The sequence below is a fragment of the Macrotis lagotis genome, chromosome 8, assembly GCF_037893015.1.
Source record: "Macrotis lagotis isolate mMagLag1 chromosome 8, bilby.v1.9.chrom.fasta, whole genome shotgun sequence".
NCBI lineage: Eukaryota > Metazoa > Chordata > Mammalia > Peramelemorphia > Peramelidae > Macrotis > Macrotis lagotis.
Window position 1 is genome coordinate 159,290,625 of NC_133665.1, and position 24,012 is coordinate 159,314,636.

The 24,012-nt window shown below is 39.8% G+C and overlaps 1 protein-coding gene across 2 annotated transcripts in view; it reads right to left on the minus strand.

Annotated features, from left to right (window-relative positions):
• The window catches only part of PPP4R2 (protein phosphatase 4 regulatory subunit 2), a 54,551-nt gene extending 47,600 nt beyond the window's left edge, over nt 1-6,951 (minus strand). The window contains exons 1-2 of one of the 2 annotated variants that reach the window (XM_074198715.1): nt 6,862-6,951; nt 6,641-6,722 (exon numbers count right to left, since the gene is read on the minus strand). In XM_074198715.1, coding sequence (XP_074054816.1) covers nt 6,641-6,722; nt 6,862-6,895 — 116 coding nt within the window. In that variant the 5' untranslated portion in view covers nt 6,896-6,951. Of the gene's footprint in view, nt 1-6,041; nt 6,449-6,640; nt 6,723-6,861 lie in introns of those variants that run through there. The other variant, XM_074198716.1, reaches the window with a different exon arrangement.
• Nucleotides 6,952-24,012: the final 17,061 nt, after the last annotated feature.

The following is a 24,012-nucleotide window of genomic DNA, read 5'->3' on the forward strand; positions in this document are numbered from 1 at the left end:
ACCTCATCATTTTATCTCCTACAGTGTCTAGCATACAGTCTTATGTTGTTCTTTGGTCGCATCTGCCTCTCTATGACGCCATTTGGGGTTTTCTTGGGCAGAGATCCTTCGGTGGTTTGCCATTTCCTTCTCCAGCTCATCTTACAGATGAGGAGACTGAGGCAAACCAAGTGACAAGCCTTTAGGAAGTGTTTGAGGTCACATCTAAACTCTCAAAGAAGAGTCAGTCTGACTTCAAGCCCAATACTCTCTCAATTGGGCTACTACTGAGCCACTCACAAAATCTTAGACCAGGCCATCAAATGCTTGTTCAATTGAACTGTAACAAGAAAGTAAGTTGGAAAGAGTTAGAAAAACACACACACACACACACACACACACAGACACAGTCCAGATAGATGCATATAATAAAGGGGATATAAATCAAGTAAAAGTTAAAGGAAGAAGTCACAGTGGAGATTCTATTATCCTATACTTGTCTTTTTCATAACCTTTCAAAAATGAAACCTGAATACTTTTTCTCCCCTAAATTCCAATTTGAACTCTTCTCATGTTAAATAAATTCCTATGTAAAAATTATACTACCCTTTTCCTTCCTTTTGATTCGGTGTATAAGCAACATATTTAAGACCCTAATGTGTACTCTTTTTGCCCTCGGTGGATACAAAATGGGGGAAAAATTCTGCCTTCAAGAATATTTCAATATCATTAAAGATACATATAGCTATTCAGGATATATGATGACATTCCTAGATGACTAACAGGAATGTACATTTTGGTCAACAAATATGATTGTCAGCTTTTAGTCTCATTTTTGGGCTCAACAAATTAAAAAAAACCATTTACAATTCAATTCAGCCAATACTTATTGAGAGACTACTGAACTGCTAGCCACTGTTACACACATTTAATAAACCAATCAAAGAAGTCCTCACAATTCTATTATTTTTTTCAATGACATGCAAAGGTAATTTTCAACATTCATCTTTCTATAAGCTTCTGAGTTCCACATTTTCCTCCATTTCTCCCTTCCCTTCCCCCCCCTCAAAGAAAGCTAGAAATTTGATATGTACAATCAGGTTTAACATATTCACATTAGCATGTTCTGAAAGAAGAATCTGAATCAAAGGGAAAAAACCATGAGTAAAAAAGGAAAACACATAAAACAAGTTTTAAAAAAAGTGAAATTAGCATTCTTTGGTCTGCATTCAGGCTCCAATAGTTCTTTCTCTGGACGTGGATGGCATTTTCTATCACAAGTCTTTTAGAACTGTTCTTGATCACTGAACTGCTAAGAGAAGCAAAGTAAATCATAGCTGATCATCACACAATGCTACTGTTCTGGTTCTGCTCACTTCACTCAACATCAGTTCATGCAGGTCTTTTCAGACTTTTCTGAATCAGACCACTCTTGATTTCTTAAAGAACAACAGTCATCACACATTAATTTGTTCAGCCATTGATAGGTACCTCCCTCCTCAATTTCCAATATTTTTTGTCACTACAAAAAGAGTTGCCATAAATGTTTTTGGATATTTGAATCTTTTTTTTTCCCTTTTTTATGTTTTTTTGAGATACCGACTATGAGTAACTGGATCAAAGGGTATGCAGAGTTTGTATAGCCCTTAGGCCACAGTTCTGAACTGCTCTCCAGAGCAATTTCACAAGTCCAACAGAGCATTAAAGTTCTAGTTTCTCCACATCCCCTCCCAACACTGATCATTTTCCTTTTTTTGTCATATTAGCCAAACTTATAGGGATTAGGTAGTATCTCAGAACCATTATAATTTACATTTATCTAACCAATAATGATTTAGAGTAATTTTTTTCATAAGACCATAAGTAACTTTAATTTCTCCATCTGGAAATTGCCTTCTCATATCCTGCGACCATTTAACAATTGGGAAATGACTCTCACGATTAATTGTTGTTTTGTTTTGGGGGTATTTTTTTGGCAAGGCAATGGAGTTAAGTGACCTGCCCAAGATCACACAGTTAAGTAATATTAAGTGTCTGAGGATGAATTTGAACTCAGGTCCTCCTGACTCCAGGACCGGTGCTCTTATTCACTGTGCCACTTAGCTGCCCTCACAATTAATTCTTAAAAGTATATGTAACCTATTCTACATAAAGGTGTTTTTTTTTAATGTGAGTAATATTTATTGAAATGTACCAGGGTTGGAAAAAAATCAAAAAGTTGTACCCCTATTTCCAGCATATAAAGAAATTTATCTGAAAAGTTTCTTAAAAACTGACCAATAATATGGCAGTATGTTTCACAGAAACAGATTCATTAAATGCACCTCTTCCAAAATCACAAGTATACTATAACATATCTAGGTCTCCTCTTTAACTTCCTGCCTTGAACTTGAAAACCATTTTCAATATACTGGAAGAGAATCTGAACATCTGCTCATAACTATAATAAAGGAGAAACACCTGGCAGAGTGGACAAGAAGGTTGGACTTGGGTGTCAGAATGATCCCATAATTTCCCTATTTGAACCTGGGCAAGTGAATTAACCTCCAGTTAAATATCAGCCTTGGATGATTCCCCCGATGTTTACTCCTTTATTCCTTACACACTTGCTGCTGAACTAAGGTGGTGGAAAAAAAAAAAATCACACAACCATTTTGATGGACTCACTACCATGTTACATATTAAGCAATTCTTCTATACCTGCCTAATCAACTTACTCATTTACCCCTCTTCCAAATTTCTCCCTGAGAAACCTACTTCCTATTTTATACTGGAAAAAGTACGGAGTTCCCTCTTCCTCATCTTCTATCACTCAGATGCCTTCCTTCTTCCCCATCTCATACGATTAAAGGGGAGACTAAAAAGTCTCCCCTCTTCTGACCTAATCTGACCTCTGATCTTCTGTCTTTTTTAACCCTAACTGGATGTCCAAGAGACATCTTAAACCTGACATGTCCAAAACTGAATAGCTAGTTTCCCCATAAGCCCTCTCCCCCAATCCCCACTAACTTTCCTATTACTGTAAAGGGCAACACAATCCTCCAATGCCTTTAGATTCCTTACCCAAGTTAAGCCCTCTACTTATTCAAGCAACCCCAAATAGATGGGTCCATCTATCATCAACCCACTTAATCTTTTATTTTTCAATCTCTCCCTACTGCCTATAAACATGCCCAAGTCTCTCTCATGCTATAATAAGCCTTCTACCTCTTCTACCCTTTGTGTCTAACCTCTTTGAAAAGACTGTCTAAATCAAAGCTCAAAGCTAACTAGTCCTACCGAAAAATGTTTTAAATCCCTAACTCAAGAAATGCAAATTCAAATAACTCTGAGATATCACCTTACACCCACCAGATTGGTTAACACCTCAAAAAAATGAAAATGACAAATGCTGAAGAGAATGTGGAAAAATTGGCACACTAATGCATTATTGGGAGAGTTGTGAACTGATCCAACCATTCTGGAGAACAATATGGAACAATGGCCTAAGGGCTATAAAAACTGTGCCTTCTCTTTTACCCCAGCAATATGACTATAATTTGACTGCAAAGAGATCAAAGAAAAAGGAAAAGAACTTATATGGACTAAAACATAGCAACACTTTCTATGGAGGCAAAGAATTAGAAACTAAGGGGATACTCATCAATTGTGGAAAGGGTGAACAAGTCAGGGCATATGATTGTGATGGAATACTACTACAAGAAATGACAAGGGGGTGGTTTCAGAAAACCTAGGAGAGGTATATAAACTGATGGCAAAGTAAAGTGAGCAGAACCAGGAACACTGTTCACAGCAATGGCAATCCTGAATGATGATCAACTAGCTTTTCTGCTTAACACAAAGATACAAGACAATTTTGAAGGACTAAAAAATGCTAACCACCTCCAAAGAGGTGAACCGATGAAACCCAAGTAAAAACAAGTAAGATTTTTTTCACTTTATTTTTCTTGCTTTTTACTTTTATTTTTCTTTGTAACATAGCAAATAGGGAAATGTTTTGTACAATTGTATAATTGAGATCACATTTCTTGCTTTCTCAATGGATGAGGGAGGAGCAGGAAGGAGAGAATTTTGTATCAATTTTTTTGAAATGCTAAAAATAAATAATAAATGGGGGGTATTAAAAAAGGCCTCCATCTACAAGAGATGGCTCCACTTTCTCTCCTCTCACTCTCAATCCTTTACAATTCAGCTTCTGACTTCATTATTCCACCAAAATGCTCTCATCAAGTTACTATTGATCTCTTAATTGACAAATTCAATGACTTCTCCATACTCAACTTCTCTTCAGTCACTGACACTGTTGATCAATCAGTCTCTCTTCCTTCAGACAAATTTCTCTCTTCACACTCCTTCTGGTTCTCCTACCTATCCAACCCTTCCTCAAGTGCTGGCTCTTCAGCCAGCCAGACCTTGCCTAATAATAGATGTCCCACAGGGTTCTGTTCTGAATGCTTCTCTCTTCTCCCATTACACTACCTTCACCTGGTAATCGCCATCAGCTCCCCTGGATTTAATTTACCATCCCTATACTGATGAGTCTCAAAATTTACCTCTTCTGACCTAAGCTGACCTCTTGATCTGCAGTCTTTTTCAGGTAATTCTAACTGGATGTCCAAGAGACACATCTTAAATTAGACATGTTCTAAACTGAATAGCTATGGTTTCCCCATAAGCCCTCTCCCCAAATCCCCACTAACTTTCCTATTACTGTAAAGGGCAACACTATCCTCCAAGCCTTAGATACTCACTATCTCTAACCCCCTCATTTCCAAACTGTTGCAAAGGCCTGTTCACTTCCCCTTTGCAACATTCTTGAATACACCCCCTTCTCCTCTCTGACATTGAGACCTCTCTGGTTCAGGCCTTGATCCCTCACCCTTGTGGATCAGCCAGCCTCAAGTCTCTCCCCACTCCACTCAACCTCTATTCAGTCACTAAAATCATTTTCCTAAAGTGTGGGCCTCCCTAACTCGATAGACTCCAGTGGCTCCCTATAGCCTCCAGGATCAAATACAAAATGTTCTGCTTGGCCTTCAAAGCCCCTTACAACCTAGTGCCCTCCTGCCTTTCCAGTTTTCTTACCCTTTATTAACTTGACACATTTCTTTAATCCAGTGACACTAGCCTCCTGGCTGTATCCAAAAAAAAAAAAATTATCTGGCTGTCCCCTATGCCTGAAAAGCTCCTCATTTCATTCTGGGTTCCTTCAAGGCCCAACTAAAGTTCTGTCTTCTATAGGAAGCCTTTCTGAATTGCTATCATTCCCTCTTTTTCTGGTATATAGGTTCACTTGTTGTCTCCCATAGTAGATTGGAATTCCCATAAGCTCCTTGAGAGCAGGGACAATCTTTTGTCCTTTTTTTATCCCCAGCACTTAATCATCAAGACATTGATGATTTGTAAGATGGGTAAAGGTGATACTTTATAGGCTATTTTGAGGAACAAGATAATATAAAGCACAATGTAAAATATTAAACAATAAAAATCTCAACTATAATTTAAAAAAAACCTTTAAAGTTGTTAATCAATTCTGAATTAATGTCTTAAGTTTTTTTGCTGGTCTTATTTATATTACAACCTGCATCTTCTTTCTTATTATGTTTTAATAACATGCCAATGATCCAAAGTTTGAAATTCTTATGTCACAAAAACTATAATCAAAAATACCTGAATTGCTTTCTTGCATTTGTCTTTCCCCAGCTGCAGTTTCAGAAACCTGACAAAACTAGATAATTATAAAATGTGTGGAGAAAAAAAATCTAAGTTTCTCTTTCTGGTTGCGTTGTAAGATGACAAAAAGGGCTCCCAAACTTCATTTTTAAATACTCGTTATTTTGAACTCCAGGTGTTCCTATTTCACCAATTTCTGGTGTGGTAAATCAATTTATTTAAATTCCTCATTAGGGTTAAAAAAAAAATTTCTAAATAAGCAGATATTCAACTGGTGAGTCAGTAGAACAAATTTTCAATGGAACGGCTTACTGACCTCTACCATTTTTATAAAATATGTAAAACTCCAAAGATCATGTATAATATGGTCTGCTTATATAGTTACTCACAGATGGTGTTAGCAGTCATTATCTAATGAAAACTTTGAGAAAGTTTTGGGGCCAGGAACCTCGCCACCGCGTTCAAGACGTTTGGCATAACTGGTCAGTCCGTTCTGAGGATTAAACGTGTGAGTCTGTAGAGTGATATTTCAGATATCACAAACTAATGTAGTTACCGTACGGTTACTTTCCATTCATTTTTCATCATTACAGCGGCCACAAACGCCGAAGGAGGCACACGTATGCGGTGCCAACATTTGCCTCAGGGTTCCCTGTTTTGTTTTCAGATTTTGCAGGGCAGTGGGGTGAAGCGGCCTGCCCGAGGCCTCCCGAGGCCACCTAGCCGTCCCGGGGCACGCTCTCTGACAGAGGGCATAAGTGGGGTGGCTGGAGGGAGCCGCTTCACCCCACTGCTGGCAGAAGGCAGCCCTGAAAGGGGGTGAGCGACCCCGTTTTTCAGCAGCAGACCGGAAAGGGGAACCCCCCCCGAAGGCTGGGCTCGGCATTCGGGCTTGCCGGCGGCGCCGGCGCCCCCGGGCAGGCCGCGCCCCGGGCCCGCCGGGCAGCGCGGGCGCCCCCGCCCCGAGCCCCCCGCGCCCCCGACTCACATGGTCTCCCCGGTCTTGGCGACGTGACAAAGGAACTGGTCCAGCACCGGGCACGCTTCCTTCTTGCCCCGCTTGTCGAAGTCTGGGGGCGGGGCGGGAGAAAAGTCCGGGTGAGCGCGGCCCCGCCCGCCCCTCCCCCGCGCCAACTTCCCCGCCCCGCCCCCTGTCACTCAGCCGCCGCGCCCCCCGCCCGCCCCGCCCCCGCCCGGCGCGGCCCCCACCTCTGAGCGCCTCCTGCAGCCGCTCCACGTCCATGGTGGCCGCCGAGTCCCGAGGCCCCGGGCCCCGCCGCCGCCGCCCGCGCGCCTCCGGCCCCCGCGCACACGCGCGCGCCCTCACGCCCTCCGACCCCCCGCACCCCCGCGCGCACACGCGGCCCGGCACAGCCGCCCGGCACCCACGCGGGCACCCACACGCGCGGCACGGACACACACTCGGAGGCGACGGCGGCGCCGGGGCGAGAGCGGCGGGCGAGCGGCGGAGCGGCTCCCGAGCGCCCGCGGTCAGCTCCCCAACATGGCGCCCGGCACGTCACCGCGCGCGCGCTCCCCGGGCCGCCGTCCTCGTCCCCGCCGCCGCCCGGCGCGGCCCCGCGGCCCGGCGCGCCCCGCGGCCTCGGGCCGGCCGGAAGCGCACCTGGGAGGCGGGGCGGGGGCGGGGCGGGGGGCGGGGCCGGCGGCGGAGCCCCGCCCCCTGGCCCGAGCGGGCGAGGCCCGGATGGCCCGGCCGGAGCGCGCGGGCGGGGGCGGGGAGGGCCGGAGCCGCCCGCCGGCGCCTCCCCTCCTGCCCCGGCCCGCCGAGGCCCCTCCACCTGTCACTCATCCGTTCCTTCAGCGCTTACTAAGTGCCTGCTGTATACCAGGCCCTTCCATCCAGCCATCCATCCATTCATTCTTCAACAAACACTTATTAGCTGCCTGCTGTATACCATACAGCCACAGAGGTAGCCGTAAAGGGACCCTGAGACTCCACCAGACAGGTGGCCCCTGAGGGAGGTCCCTTCTAGTCATTCATTCATTCAATAAACACTTACTAGCTGCCTGCTGTATACCAGCCACAGAGGTAGCCGTAAAGGGACCTTGAGACTCCACCAGACAGATGGTCCCTGAGGTCCCTTCTATTCACTCATTCAATAAACACTTATTAACGGCGTGTACCAGCCATTGTGCTATCATGGAGGCTGTAGTGCTAAAACTCTACGAGACGTATGAGTGAACAGCCTTTGGAGAGGGCACCCAGGTTCAAGTCTCACCTCTGACCTTGTGATTCTGCTTCGTCACTCAGTTTCCTCACTGGTCAGATGTGTCGCTGGACTAGCTGGCTTCCTTCTAGCTCCACGCTCTGGAGCGGAGAGGTTCACTGCAGGCAATCTGGTCCAGCTCCCTCATCCGACAGATGAAAACCTGATGTTTGAGCCCATTCCATGAGAATGAAGTCCCGCAGAGAGAGCCAGAAACAACAAGAATAACTCATTTATCTGCAAACCCGGTTTTAGGTTTGCAAAGCACTTGACTTAGCTTGTCTTCTTCTCTCTCCAAGAGGGGGAGAGGGGGAGATGCTAAGATTATTCCCATTTGGCTCAGAGAGGACAAGAAAGCTGCCTGGGCAAGTCATTTAACTGCCTCAGTTCTCTCAACTATAAAAAAGAGGAATCATAAAATCATCATCCTCCTTGTAAGATCAAATAAGAGAAAATCAACAAAAATGCTTAGCACAGGAAAAATGTTAAGAGTTCCTGCTCTTAAAGGGCTCACATTTCAAAACACATTGAAAGAAGTTAAGAAGATATTTGTGTCCTTCCTCTGCTGGTGGCTTGTCTGTGACTCCTGGACTCCCCTTTCATTTATTCATTTCTTCAACCCTTGAAAGAAACAAGTCAATTCATGCTAAGCAAAGAAAGGGAAAGCCAGCATTAAAGGGGGGATAATAGCCAACCTGAGCTGAACCTTGAAGAAGTCAAATGATTTTAAAAGGAGGAGATAGTCTATTCCAGGCATCCAGATCAGAGGTGGTGAATGGATTGCAGGCTAGGTTGGTTGGTCCTCCAAGACCTAGCTATAGAGACATTGATACATGGGAATAAGTAGACCAATCTGCCTAGAACATGGCGGATGGGAAGGCGAATGAACAAATTCTAGAAATGCAGTCTGGAGCCTGGTTTTACATTCATTTATCAACATTCATGGAGTGCCTACTCTTTGCCTTAGTAGTCAAGGTTCAGGACTCATAATTTTAAAGGAGAGACAACCTTTTACTTTTGTTGTTTGTCCTTTGTTCATGAAGATCAATGACATCTGGAAGGTTGTTGTCTTAACTTGCAAAGGAATTGGATTGAGTGAGGTCTAGTAAAAATGTTTTCCTTTCTTCAAATCAAACTACCTCAGAAATCCTAGGAAGTATGGCTCTAAAGGACTGGGCGACTTGCTCAACCAGATAATAAAGATGACCAAAACAAGAGCTTTTCCAAACAAAGTATTTTATAATAATTTCATAGGCTAGATAAGACCTGCAAAAAATAAAAATCATACACTTTTCTACACATTTTTTTGTAATATCTCATTTGATCCTCATAATAACCCTGAGAGAGAGAGGTACTATTATTATGATGCCTATTTTATAAGTGAAGAAACTGAGGCAGACCAGTTAAATGACTTACCTAAGTAACGTGTATCCTAGACTGGATTTAAATTTGTCTTCAAGAGTTTGGCAAGTTTGTTAGAGTTTCAGACTTCAGAGGGAGGAAAGATTGCTTCCAGGTGGAGAGGATCCAATTCAATTCAAATTCAACAAATATTTTTAAATGACTGTTATATCCAAGGTACTCTATCACATACAAGAGATCTCAAGAAGGAAAATGTTGCTCAATCCTTGCCAACAAGGATCTGTAGCCATATTACAAATGAAAATATAATAAATGGCCAAGATGAAAGGTAACTGAACTAGGGTTTGAAGGAGAGGAAAGGAAGACATGGGAAATGGCAGACCCAGAGATAGAAGTGTTGGGCTGGTATTAGTTCTTCACTATCATGATAATGTTGGAATGTATGTTGCAGTTAGGCTGTGGTTAGTCTTAAATACTAGAATAAGGAGTCTGGCCTTTATTTTATGGATAACGATCTCAGAAGTGAAAAATCAAAGCTAAAGGCAATAGATGAGGTTGACAAAGGAGGAGAAATTAGGGAGATGTACAAAATGTTGAGGGGAAAAATATCTCAAAAAGCATCCACATGAGCACCTATCAGTTGTGGAATGGCTAAAAAATATATGGGATGGGAATGTAATGGGAAACTGCAATGCTATGAGAAAAAATGAAGGGTTTTAAAGAAACCTGAGAAGACCTGAAGGAACTATGAAAAACAACAAAGATCCTAAAGATGAACAACTTCAGAAGCCTTATGAAGTCAGATCAATTTAATGACCTACCTCGATTCCGAAGGACCAATGAATTTATTTTAAAGATTGGCATTCTTGAAGAACCTTCATTAAATTACGCTACTACTGCCAATTAACACATTAAGAAAGTGCAAAAATTAATCAAAACAGGAAACATTTTGGAAAACTTAAAGTTGGTTACCTATTTCCGGACTTAACAAAGAGAATGAGACACCAGTTTCAGAACTGGCCAATAAGTAAGATTTTGTGATTTGACTGTTATCAGGGGGTATGTGGGAAAGGAGAGAAAATAAATAATTGTTAATCATCCTTAGAAGAGGAGAGAATGAAGAGGAACTATAGAAACTGAGAAGAAATAAAAAGGCAGAGGAGAGAGCAAACTTCCAAAAGGGAAGATTGTTTAAGTAGGAGAGTCTATATGCAAAGATATGCAAAGATATGCAAATGAATCAGAAAGATAACAGGGTCCCAATAGGAAGCCACTTGGGGAGATTGCTGGCAGGTAAGAGCTTAAAACAGCTCTTTCACTAGCAAGGGGCAAAAAGCAGATTTTGCCTTGCATCCTTCTTGAGTCTGTGCCCCTTCTCCACTTGACTGAACTGTCCTCAGAGGCAGAATTTCCTGGTGACTTGGAGTCAGGAAGCCCTGGGTTCAAATTCTGATTCAAATACTTCCTGTTTCACCCTGAGCATGTCACTTAGCCTCTCTCAGTTTGGGTTGCTATAAAATAGAAATAACATTCCCTCACAGGATTGTTTCAACAAGATATATGACATATATACATATATTTATATTATATATATTATTTATATATAAAGCACTTAGCAAACCTCAAAGCATTATATGAATGCTGGTTATTCATATTAGAAGCTCAGTAATGAAGGCAAAGAGTAAAATAGAATATTGGAGGGAATAATGGGCTAAAGATGAGGAATTTTTTTTAAATACATTTTTAAGATCACAGAGACCTCCTCCACTGAAATGTTCTTCCAAAGATTCATCTTGGAGTGGGTTCAGACTCATCACCTCATCATCATGACTGAAGGGAGGAGGCTTGATATATAGCTCAATCCTTTACGCTGATAAATCACAAACAGAGGCCAAGAATGCACACCTGCCCTAGACCTCTGATCACAGCCAATGCACCTGGTCTTTTCCTGAAGGATATTTTCCAGAGTCACAGACTTCCTTCTCACATAGTCAAAATGAAAGGCTTCTGTAACTACTACATTAACATTCCTTAGAGAGTTAGAGACTTATCTGAAATCTCACTCAGCCCAATAGGCATACAGAGCACACAAACCATACCATTCAAGAATCTCTTCTTCAATGCCAAAATTCCAATCAGCAATTGTTTTACAAGCATTTATTGAGTTCCAGAGGAGCAACTAGGTGTCACAGTGGACAGACCCCTAGTCTTGGAGTCAGGAGGATGGTTGTTTGAATCCAGCCTCAGACATTTGACTCTTACTAGCTGAGTGACCTTGGGAAAGTCACTTAACCCTGATTGCCTCACATCCAGGACCATTTCTAGCCATCCTGATTCATCTCTGGCCACTAGATCCAGATGACTCTGGAGGAGAAAATGAGACTGGTGACTGAGCACAGCCCCCACTCCCCCAAATCCAATTCTTGTGCTTGTCATCACCTCCCTGTTATCATGGTCTTCTTTGGAAATGCAGGACAAACATTACCATTATGGGCAACCCTGCTGGATAATAGGAATCCAAAGACAAAAATGAAAGGATCCCTGTCCACAAATTGCTTACATTCTTTCTGGGAAAACAACACTATAAACAAAACACAAGCAGATACCAGATGATACAATTTTGGGAGGGGGTGAAGAGGACTAAGAGCAGAGGAACAAAGGACAATCAAGAAGTCCTTACTAATACCACTAAAATTTTTAACCAAACTGATGTCTAACCTTTGGTTTTTCATTAAACCCTCCACAAAGCAATTCTCATTATCAATGACTACCTGAAAGATTTCCCAGACTAACCTGCAAGTTCCCAATAAGTGAGCAATGTCTTATACAAATAGGGGATCAATTTCCATTATACAGCTGCCCCAGCCCCCACTCATCCAGGGAGCACTTGAAAATAGGGAAAGTTGTTGGATAATAGAATTTAAGCTAGATGGGATCCCTAAAATAATCTAGCCCATAATCCACCCCATCACCCCCTTTTTTTTGACAGAGGAGCAAACTGAGTATCAGAGTATATAGCAAGATCATAATTTGAACCTAGATTCTCCAAATCCAAATCTCTTTTTCTACTACACCAGTGACCAGGTTTCACAATCCTCCAGTAACCATTTGTAACCAGTAAACCTTCCTGGAAATTGGGAAATGAAGTAATATGGTCACAACAGGGAGCTAGATGGCCCAGTTGATAGAGTGCTAGTCCTACAATTAGGAAGCTTCATCTTCCTGAGTTCAAATCTAGTCTTAGACATGTACTAATTATATGATCCTAAGCAAGTCACTAAACCCCCTTTGCCTCAGTTGCTTCATCTGTAAAACAAATTGGAAGAGAAAATGGCAAACCATTCATGCATCTTTACAACGAAAACGACAAATGGGGTCTCCAAGAGTCAGACACAACTGAAAAAACAACTGAACAAAATGGTAACAACTTTGGCATTCAAGAATTAATGTTAAAGACATTAAATTAAGATAAGTATAATGTAATAGTACTAGTGGGCCAAATGTTTCAAATGATGTTTAACAGATAAATAGCTCAAAGGTTGCTGATGCCCAGAAGAAAATCTCTAGCACAATGAGTAGCTCCTACATGGATGATTAATTTGGAAGGACATGGCAAAAAAAAAAAATAGAAGATATAAAAAGGTTCATAAATGAGATCCTGAATCTATTAAATTATCAAAACATAACTTATTTTGACTTACATTTCTACTTCTGACACCTTCTTAACCCTTCTTCAGTTCCATGCCTAGGATAGCCAGGAAGCAATGAATTTTTTGGTCACATTGTACGAAAGACATCATGGGCTATTCATCTCTTCTAATTCTTGAAGTAGAGAGGACTTCACTCAATAAAGGTAATTCCCTATACTTCTTATTTTAGAAGGTCTTTTATGAGTCCATCACATGGTGACATCTGTGAATGTGTACCTGGATAGGGTGAAGAAGCTCCATTCTGGGAGCTTTAAAAAAATATTACTGGAGTCTTGTGAGGGAGTCTGGTCCAGCTTCTAAGGTGTGGTGTCATGAATTTGATATCTATAGGCAAACATCTGCTTTATAATAGACTGGGCATCTCATGAAGACACCAGTGATGACTGAGAAAAATCAACACTAGGTTGTTGCACTGAGATGGGATGGGAGTCAGTAAAGGTGAGCAGCCTTACATTCTCATCTTCAACCTAGTGGTGATATGAGTGATTTGCATCCTTTTGCTCTACTGGGGAAGCTGGAGATTAATAGAGGATTGATTGATACTGAAGACATTTGGAGAAACTGTAGAGAATTTCTACAGAGTGATTCTATTCCTTGTCATTTACCTTGTTAACCTGTTTCATTGAATGACTTTTACTCTGCATTTGTTTGTGACATGATCTGGCATAGATATACGAGTAGGGTCTGAATTTGAATAGACAATGACCCAATAGTACCATAAACTTTTTCAGACATTCAAGGGAATGGGATACTAAAATAATAGCTCCTGAAAGCATCTCTTAAGGAGTCATGACATGTATGGATCAAGGAATACTCACTGATGATATTTTAATATATTAAAGATTCTTCTTTGAAGCCTTTCCTGATTTCCATACCTAGAAACAATTTTTTCCCACATCTGAACTTCCTTTAAGTTTTATTTACACCTCTCTCAGAACACTCATCCAATTCTGCCTTGCATTATAGCTGTTTGGATGTATATTTCTTCTTAAAAGAAACCATAAACTCCTTGAGAAGGATGGAAAAAATTCTATGCTCCCTGATAACTCTTCAGTTTTATGATTTTGAGTTAGGAAAAGTTTAAAAGTGCTTTTTTTTTATTCAAACACTGTGCCACGCACGTAGAAGGCATTCTATCACCATATGTCATTGAATAAATATTCATTTTCTCAAGGTGTAGCAGAAGTCTTACCTGCTTTGTAGTATCCTCACTCTGAAATTCCTATTATACTTATAATAATATATATACATATAATACATCACACCATTTAGCCTTTTTTTTTTTTTTTTTTTTTTAGTTTTTGCAAGGCAATGGGATTAAGTGGATTGCTCAAAGCCAACACAACTAGGCAATTATTAAGTGTCTGAGGCCAGATTTGAACTCAGGCACTCCTGACTCCTGGGCCGGTGCTTTATCCACTGGGCCACCTAGCTGCCCCCTAGCCTTTCTTTCTTATCATGATTGGGAGATAAGATTTCTCACTGGGCTCTGCAGACAGAGTAAACCTATAGTCAGTAAATTTTAATCTACTTGAAAATGCCCAGCCCACTCAGAACGTACTGATCCCTTAGAGGTGGGATCTGCATCTTGGGTTTTTATCCCTTACAGATATTCATACTTAAGACAGAAATATGAACCAGGTTTGGTGAGTGAAGCTACTTTGACTCCATCTAGTTTTTGTCCAGGTCAAACAGCTTAATGGACATAGCAATCAAAGAGGATTTTTAGAAGCAAGATAAACTTTCACACTTTCACCCCAACTTTCACACTGATCCCTTTTCAGGGCTACAAAAGATTTACAGGAATGCAGGATCTCAAACAGGAGTTAAATAGAATTGACTAATCCAATCAAACAGTTGTCTGGAGGCAAGGATCATGAGTCTGCCTCTGAGAAAAGCAGTCCCAAAATGGGCAAGTTTAGCCTGTGGGATTCTTATAGATGTTGTTGCTTCCTGGATCATAGATTCAGCTAAGAAGTGAAGAAACTGTAGTTTCTAGGCACTCCACCTCAATGGTGAACCATAGCAGATGATTGAGAAACACACCCAGCAGATGGTAGCAAAGAGCAGCTTGGCTAATGCAATCAATCATTCAATCAACAAGGATAGTCAAGTACATTACAGCACTTTGTACTAAACTTGAGAATAGCAGGGACAATAGAAGGGAAGAGAGATGAAACCCCTATTAGAGATGATGCAATGGCTAGTATTAAGTTTGGGGTGGCATTTCAATGGTCTTACCAGAGAATAGTGATAGCTTTCTAATGGAGATGTTTCTTAACTTGGTCTCAAGTTTGTCCCATGTCATTTGCCTATGAGTTACAACTCTAGAGTGAGTGATTTTTAAAGAGGAATAGTCGGGGCGGTTAGGTGGCCCAGTGGATAAAGCACTGGCCCTAGAGTCAGGAGTGCCTGGGTTCAAATCTGGTCTCAGACACTTAATAATTCCCTAACTGTGTGGCCTTGGGCAAGCCACTTAACCCCATTTGCCTTGAAAAAACCTAAAAAAAATAAAAATAAAAAAATAAAGAGGAATAGTCAACTATAAGTAAAATGGGGGAGGGAGTAGGGGAAGTTGAAGAAAAATGAAAGTGAAAATACATTGGTATTTACAGTTTCATTTTGGGTAAATGTCACAGAATGTATCATCATTACTTATTGTCTGAAAAGCGTTGAATCAGATGATATTTTGATTACAAGCCACTTAGACAGAAACTGTGGCTTTTATGTCCTTTGTACCTCCACCATAGTATGCTACAAGCATATTACTGAACTCTTATAAGTATAATTGTAAAGATGAAGAGGCAGTTCCTGCCTTCCAAAAACTTATCATCTTAAAAACCCGGCTGCTGTAGTCAATTAATATAGCAAGCACAATTCCAGACCCAAAGTTGGTGCTTAATAAAATGTTGTTGACTTGACTAAAAGGGCAGTGGGTTGACCATGACCATGTCCTTCAAAGAAGGACAGTTGAATTGCACCATTTTCTTATGATATTTAGCATATTCTATCTTGTATCAATAAATATTTGAAGAAGAAAGAGATGGAAAGAAGAAGAAGAAAGAAAAACAAGTCACCAAAGTAAAAATGAAAGTGGTGGAAGTTGTTTATTACAGAGGAAGAAAGGGCTAAAAAGAAAGGAGAATAAAAGGGAAAGAGAAAAATCACAAAGATGAAAGTGGTGGAAGTTGTTTATTACAGAGGAAAAAAGGGGGAAAGGAAGGAGAAAAAATGGAAAAGAGAAAGATCACAAAGGAAAGGGAAAGGGAAGAAAAGAATCGTAAGAGTAAATGAGGAAGAAACTGAGACCCAGTCATTTCTCCAAAGTCACAGAGATGGGAAGTAGTCCAGGAGAAAGGGGTAAGGAAAGAAACAGAGAGTCAAAAGTGGGGAAGGAAGAGGAGGAAGAAGGAAAGGACAGAGTAGAGAAGAGGAACAAAGAGAGGACAGTGAGAAGGGGAAGGGGAGACAAGAAGAAGAAGAAGAAAAGAGAGCAGGGGAGAGAAGGAAGGAAGGAAAGAGGAAGAAGGATAAAGGGAAGAGCCTGAGTTGTTTCTTTTGCTCTTTTCCTTTCTAAGTGCAGAAAGTGGAGTTTCTGATCTGGGCCAGAAGTCCAAGCTATGTAGATTCAGGAGTCCCGAAATCTAGACCATAGATAGCCAGACCAGCAGCAATAATCTGAGGAAAAAGGGCCCAGGCCGCTTGCCCAATGGTAGCCATGTTGTTGGCCATGAATTTATCAATGCTTTGTAGGAAATAAACTAAATTGTAATCCTAATTCCATCCCTTGAAACTGAAATGATATATATATAGGGGGTTGTGCCCCTGAGGCATTGAGGCAAATGTTTGTACTTGGTCCTGGTTGGATCTCTAAAGTATATATTCCTTTGTAGGAACTGGAATGCTAGTCCATGACCCCCTAAAAATGTGAGGAAAACAGCCAGTAGAGACTTGAGCTGATGGTAGACATCCCCTTTAGTTATGTGAGGGAGGACATGTAAGAGTCCTGACCTTCAGAAAGTGAGGCCAGAGTCAACTCATGTTACCTTTAGATGCTTGAAGAAGAGAGGGAGAGAATTCCAAGGAGGATCCCAACATAATCAAAGGCTCTATTCCAGAATGAATATGATATACCCAGAGTCAGAGAAGAGAATAGTCCAGGTGGAATATAAAGTTTATATTGAAAAATAGTGACTGACAAGATTGGTAAACATGTAGAGCCAATTTATGTAATTGAAGATTCAGAATGAAGGGATAGTAACAAGACAAAACTAAAACATGAAAATATAGATGAACCAGAAAGCACTCATGATCACAATAGCAGACATTTCTGCTAAAATTTGCAAAGAGCTTTCTGTCCTATAATCCCATGAGCCAGTCACTAGGATTTTATTATCCCCTGTATTCACATGAGCAAAATGAAGCTTAAAAAAAGTTAAATGGAAAAGGAATTGGCCTTGTTCAGTTTGGTCTCAGAGGGAAGCTAGATGTTTACATCATCAGTCAATAAATATTTATTAAATAGTACTGGTGTATGTCCCTACACAGATGCCTTGATCTCTATGTTTTATATCTCCCAGAGAACTCTGCATAGAGTCCACTGTGCCCCATTATGCGTCTTTGACTTAGATCACTTTGGCATTCCTTCTAGCACAGAGAATTTAAAGATGAGACAGTCTCATGATGAGCTATGGAGGGGGTGGAGGCTGGCTAGCAGAGGTCTGAGACTGAAATGAGTGGCAACTTCACTGAGACCTAAGACCTAGGATGACCAGAGGACTGACACCAACATGGAAATAGACTGAAGTCTGATGCTGATTTGGACTCAGAGTGGGAGGTGCCATTACCTGTGTTGACTTTATCTTATTGAACTAAAAGTAATTAGGCAGTGAGTTAATTACCTGGGTGCTTTTTTATTCTTAGACATGGAGAAGAGATGGAATGCAAGGTTGCCTTAGAGTTCTCCTTTAAGGAATAGGCCATAACTGTTGATGAGTATGGAGATCATGAGTGCTTGCTATGGGTTCAAAGTTTTCACTTTGAACTTCTCTCATTTGGTTTATTCTGGTTAAGTGGATTATGATGGGTCATGAGCTAAGGATTTTATCTTTTTTTTTTAGTTTTTTTTGCAAGGCAATGAGGTTAAGTGGCTTGCCCAAGGTCACACAACTAGGTAATTATTAAGTGTCTGAGGCCAAATTTGAACTCAGGTCCTTCTGACTCCAGGGCTGGTGCTCTATCCACTGCGCTACCTAGCTGCCCCAGAGCTAAGGATTTTAAAAGAGGCTAAAGGTAGCTTTCAGGGGGGTCTATTAAGGGGACCACCAGGTCTAAATTTCACAGTCATTTTACAATCAAAACTATCTCCTCCATTATTTCTCCAAGTCAGGGATTCCTAGACCTAAAGAGTAATCTTTCACAAAAAGGATGGGGAGAAGCCTTCCTGGGTAGACTGAGAACCCACTCCCGTGATATTCTACTTCATCATCATCCTCTGTTCCTCTGATAGTAGGGTGGAACCATGAACTTCGCACCTCCATTCATAGACAGTTCAACTCAAAACATCTCATTTTTCACTTGTCTGCCTCAGGAAACTCCTTATCTTCTTTTACATCCTTTTCTGGATGCAGACTGGAAACTCCTTGCATCTAGGATCTCTCTTATTCCTATTTGTCTCCCTAGTGTTTGGAACATAGTAAGTGATTAATAAAGGTTGATGGACTGATTTATTGAGTACTCTATTCCCTCACTGGGAGAGGCACGAGAGACCAACCATATAAGAATTCAATTCCTTTTTAATCATCTATTCATTCTTCCACCTCTCTTGAAGCATTTCTAGTGAGGATTTAAAGAAAAGCACTTTTTCAGATTTATGGAACTTTTTCAATAAGGGGGGAAAAAAAGATAATTCAGCTCACTTGTTTTCATACACTTGCCCAGATAATACTCTCCTGTTTTGACACAAGCCAACAGTACCACTACATTCCAACTGGACTCTCTGACAATATATTTCTTTCCAAAGTAGAGACATAATACTGCGGTTATACAAAAATTTCATTATTCTTGGCATCAGAGAAGAAAATGCTGGTCCTAAAAAATAAAACTCAATGAAGAAAAATGTGGTTGAAAGGGTGCTTTCCTCTGATATCTGTCCCCCCCCCAAATAGATATATTTCCAGTTCAATTTCTAGCATCATCGATTCAAAAGGGAGGCCATCTATTTTTCATTTTTTCATTTTTTTTAGGTTTTTGCAAGACAAATGGGGTTAAGTGGCTTGCCCAAGGCCACACAGCTAGGTAATTATTAAGTGTCTGAGGCCGGATTTGAACTCAGGTACTCCTGACTCCAGGGCCGGTGCTCTATCCACTGTGCCACCTAGCCGCCCCTAAGGAGGCCATCTATTAGTAAAAATAGTAACATTAATAGTAACAATAACTAACATGAAAAATGTTATTACATTAAATAACATTAGCATCTTCTTCCAGGGGTGTTATGAAGATGACACCCCTGAGCAGTGGATGCTAACAACAGTTCCATTTTTATGGATAGGAAAACTGAGGCAGAGAGAGATTAAATGATTAATTCATATTAAACTAGTAAATACCCATAAGTCATTGAGGCAGCAATCTCACTCACCTCAGTACACTCATGATTACAATAGTGGACATTTCTGCTAAAATTTACAAAGAGCTTTCTGTCCTATAATCCTATGAGCCAGTCACTAAGATTTTATTATCCCCTTTATTCACATGAGCAAAATGAAGCTTAAAAAAGGTTAAATGGAAAAGGAATTACCCTTGTTCAGCTTGGTCTCAGAGGGAAGCTAGAGGAGCAAAGGGTGGGTCATAAAGAGATTAAGATTGGATCTGGTGAAGTTTTCTAACAATTAGAGCTGTTCCAAATCTGAAAGGTCATTGGGACTAGAAGTTAGATGGACACTTAGGGAGTATGCCTTATCGGAGCATCTTTTTTGGGTATGGATTCCTTTCATCTCTAAAATTTTGTGATAATCTGATCATCTGTTCATGCTCTCATCTAGTGAGCATAAGAAATGTAGGGTTTACCAAGAATGGGAGAAGTTCTATAAATATCAAAATAGTTTGATTTCTCAACCCAATATTTATGAACATTTTCACAGGAGTTGGAATAAATTATATCTTTGAACCATATATTCAAGAATTTTCAAATCAAGTTAAGTATGAAAGTGAAAAGAAAGGAGAAGCAATTCAATTATTTAAGATAATATTACTTGTTCAAAAATATTTTTATATCAGCACCTTCCCCAAATAATTGATAAATTTTAACTTTCAACAAGCATTCAAATGTATACAGAAAAAGACTATAAGTAAACATACACACACATAAACATACACTCATGAGCCCCTAAACCTTCAAAAAAACAAGAGAGCCTAAACATTACCCAAAATGCACTTTAAATTATGTATTTTTGCTTATTTGGTGATCATTTAAAGAACTAAGTTATCTGTATTAACTTTTCAAAAAAATTGTCTTTTGTTTTTATTATCACTTTTTGTATTTGAAAAACATCACCTTCCTCAGGGGTCCATCCTTCTTTCCAAGATTTCAAAGGGGAAGGGGGGGGTGGAAAAGATCCAGCAAATACAACTAATCCATATTGCAGGATCATAAATTCAGAGCTGGTAGAGAACTCTGAAGTCATTTAGTCCAACCCCTTATTTTGGAGATGAAGAAACTGAGAGCCAGTGATGTCAATAAGTGATAAAAAGCAAGAAATCAGTCTTGTTGCTGATGTTCCAAGCCAAAGTCCCCCCCTCTCAAGTTTTTCATATTTGTTATGATAATCATATTTCATGCAGAATTTAAAGTCATTTTTCCATTTGTTGGAATTTCTTTTTTTAATTTTTTTTCTTCTTTTCTTTTGCTACTGCAATTGATTCTGTAAGGAAGGGATGTACATTTTCTCATTTCTTCTCTGGAGCTAAACCTGATTATCATAATGTTACTATATATGATTTTTTAATCCATTCTTATCTAGAGGAAGATAGATGAGCAGTGGTTAAAGCACTGGGCCTAGAAGACCTGTGTTCAAATTCAGTCTCAGATACCTCTTTCACTGTGTGTGACCCTGGGCAGGCCACTTAATCTATGTCTGCTTCAGTTTCCTCAACTGTATCTCATACAGTTTATGTGAGGATCAAATGAGATATTTGCTTAGCATAATACCTAGCAAATATTTAACAAATGTTAGTTCCCCTCCACTTACATTGTTTTTTTGGTTCTACTAACTTCACTTCATATTATTTCATATAAATCATCCCATACTTCTTTGTATTCTTCATAAATAATCACATGATACTGAAATATTCCATTATATCCATGTATCACAATTTGTTTAACCATGCCCTGATTGTTAGACATCCATTTTGTTTCCACCTCTTTCATTCCACATAATGAAATATTTGAGACCTATTTTTTATCTCCTTAAGTTATTTGACTACTAAGGGATTTTAGTCACTTTTAAAAGCATAATTCCAAGCTGCTTTCAGAATGGTTAAACCATATAATAAACAAGATAATACCAATAAAATCAAATGAACTCATCATGATCTTTGTGATTCATGTTTTTTTATCTACAGAGCTGTAGCAAGTATGTAAATGGTTCTTTTTCTTCATTCTTCATAATTTCACATGTTTTCTCATTCAAGTTTTTCATATTTGGTATGATAATCATATTTCATACAGAATTTAAAGTCATTTTTCCAATTGTTGAAATTTTTTTCTTTCTTTTTTCTTTTTGCTACTGCAGTTGATTCTTTATGACTATTTTTGTACAGAAAAGTCTTTCTTTATATCAATAACATCCTCAGGTTATAAACCTACTAGTGAAATTATTATGTTCAAGGAGGTAAACATTGCTTTATATCTTTTACTTTGTAATTCTATTCTTTCTAGAATTCCATGCTTTCTATAAAAATCAAACCAAATCTCAACTCCACCAGGAAGAAATTAACATGCTAGTTTTTCCACTATCCCACTAATATTGAAATCAGAAATAATAAAGCAAAATGACTATTTTGATTTAACTGAGAGGTTGTATGGCATAGACAATATATATCCATCAGGAACATCACTTCACTTCCAGGTCACTCCTATCAGATGACCTGTATGAGCTTTTAAGGATTGACAAACGTATATAACAGGTTCAAGAAGTAAGACTAGTGTTTGAATTTTTAAAATACAACAAAAAAAAATTTTTTTTAATGTAAAAGCACCTCTTAACTCATAAGCTGTACAGAAACAGGTAGCAGTCTTAAATTTGCCAATACTTCCCTGGACAACTTTCTAAGACTATGAGTTGCAGTAAAAATGTTGACCTACATTTGGGGTGAAGGAAAGTTACTCACCCAAGAGTTCTCTTTACCAATTAAATCACAAATCTACTCAATATTCTGACATTTTTAGGTGGTTTTTTTTTTGCAGGGCAGTGGGGTTAAGTGACTTATTCAAGATCACCAAGCTAGGCAATTATTAAGTGACTAAGGCTGGATTTAAACTCAAGTATTCCTGACTCCAGAGCCCGTGCTCTATCCACTGCACCATCTAGCTACCCATGTTCTGACTTTTTAAAACTTTTTTTGAAACCTTGTTTCTTCAATGTAAAGACTAACAGTCTGTCTTCTGTGGGGGGTGGGGGGAGGAAAGCAAGATTAGGGGGAAAATTGTAAAATGCAAAATAAATAAAATCTTTTTAAAAAATAAATTAAAGGGGCGGCTAGGTGGTGAAGTGGATAAGCACCGGCCCTGGAGTCAGGAGTACCTGGGTGCAAATCCAACCTCAGACACTTAATAATTTACCTAGCTGTGTGGCCTTGGGCAAGCCCTTAACCCCATTTGCCTTGCAAAAAACCTAACATAAATAAATACATAAATACATAAATTTTAAAAAAATTGTTAAAAATAAAAGCTTTTTCTTCTTTGGAGAATTACCATTTGCCTAATAGAGAATAGTTCTACAAATGTTCCGGTTCCTTATAGACTTTGGATGTTTCATTTTTAGCAGAAATGCTTTTAATGAGATTTTTTCCCCCAAACTCTATCTTCTCTTCCTATTCTGATTACATTGTTTTGTAAAAATGCTTTTCTTTTAATTTAACCAAATTAATTGTTTTTGTAATGCCCTCTAGGTAAGAGCAGGGTAAGTGGTTGAGAATTTTTCAACCTTCCTACAGTTGGGAAAGGTATAACTTTAAGATCTCCTCTAATTTTTTTAATATTGAGACATTATATTTGAATCATTTTGTCATGTTGTAATATAGAGTGATGCAACTTTCCAGGTCAACAAACTGCAAAGTAATTGCAATCTACACTGGGAAAAGATGTTTCTTTGCTGGGAGCTTCCTACTCTAATGAAATAAAAGATTTGCTCTCCTCTTTCCCTGGGTGTGCAAGATACTAGTCTACACCCATTTTCTGTCAAACTGTTATTTGGTCTTCTCAGTAGTTTTTATTGAACAATGAATGCTTCCTCTATTTACAAATATTTATCAAATGCTTACCATTAGCCAATGCACTGTAGGTCTTACTGAGCTTGCTGTTAGGATGATTAGATGAATATCCTGTTGGGGAATGGCACTCTATGTTGCGGAATAGAAAAGATCTGAATGTGCATTGATAAAGCTTAAACTGGTAATCCAAATTAGGTTAATACAAGCTTGTCTTTAGACCACTGAAATTCAAAGTCGAGTACAGGGGGGGGGGGGGGGGGGGAATGGCTTTTGAAGGAGAGGAAGAAAGGTTCAGTCATTGATCAGGTAAAAATGCATGGAGATGCAGGGAACTAACTACTCATTTGTCTGACTTCCTGCCTCTCCAAAGTCTCAATTCATTTATGGTAGCTGTTTGCATTCCTCTTCCTATGCCTACTTTCATCCCTGTGGATAATATCCCCTCCTGACTCTTCTATTTTCGTCAAGAGGTAGGATAATCTACTGTGCAAGGGGTTTAAAACATCTCAAGTTGCTTCTACAAGCACTTCAGTCATGGAACCCACAAATATGGAAGGAACTTTAGAGTCCAA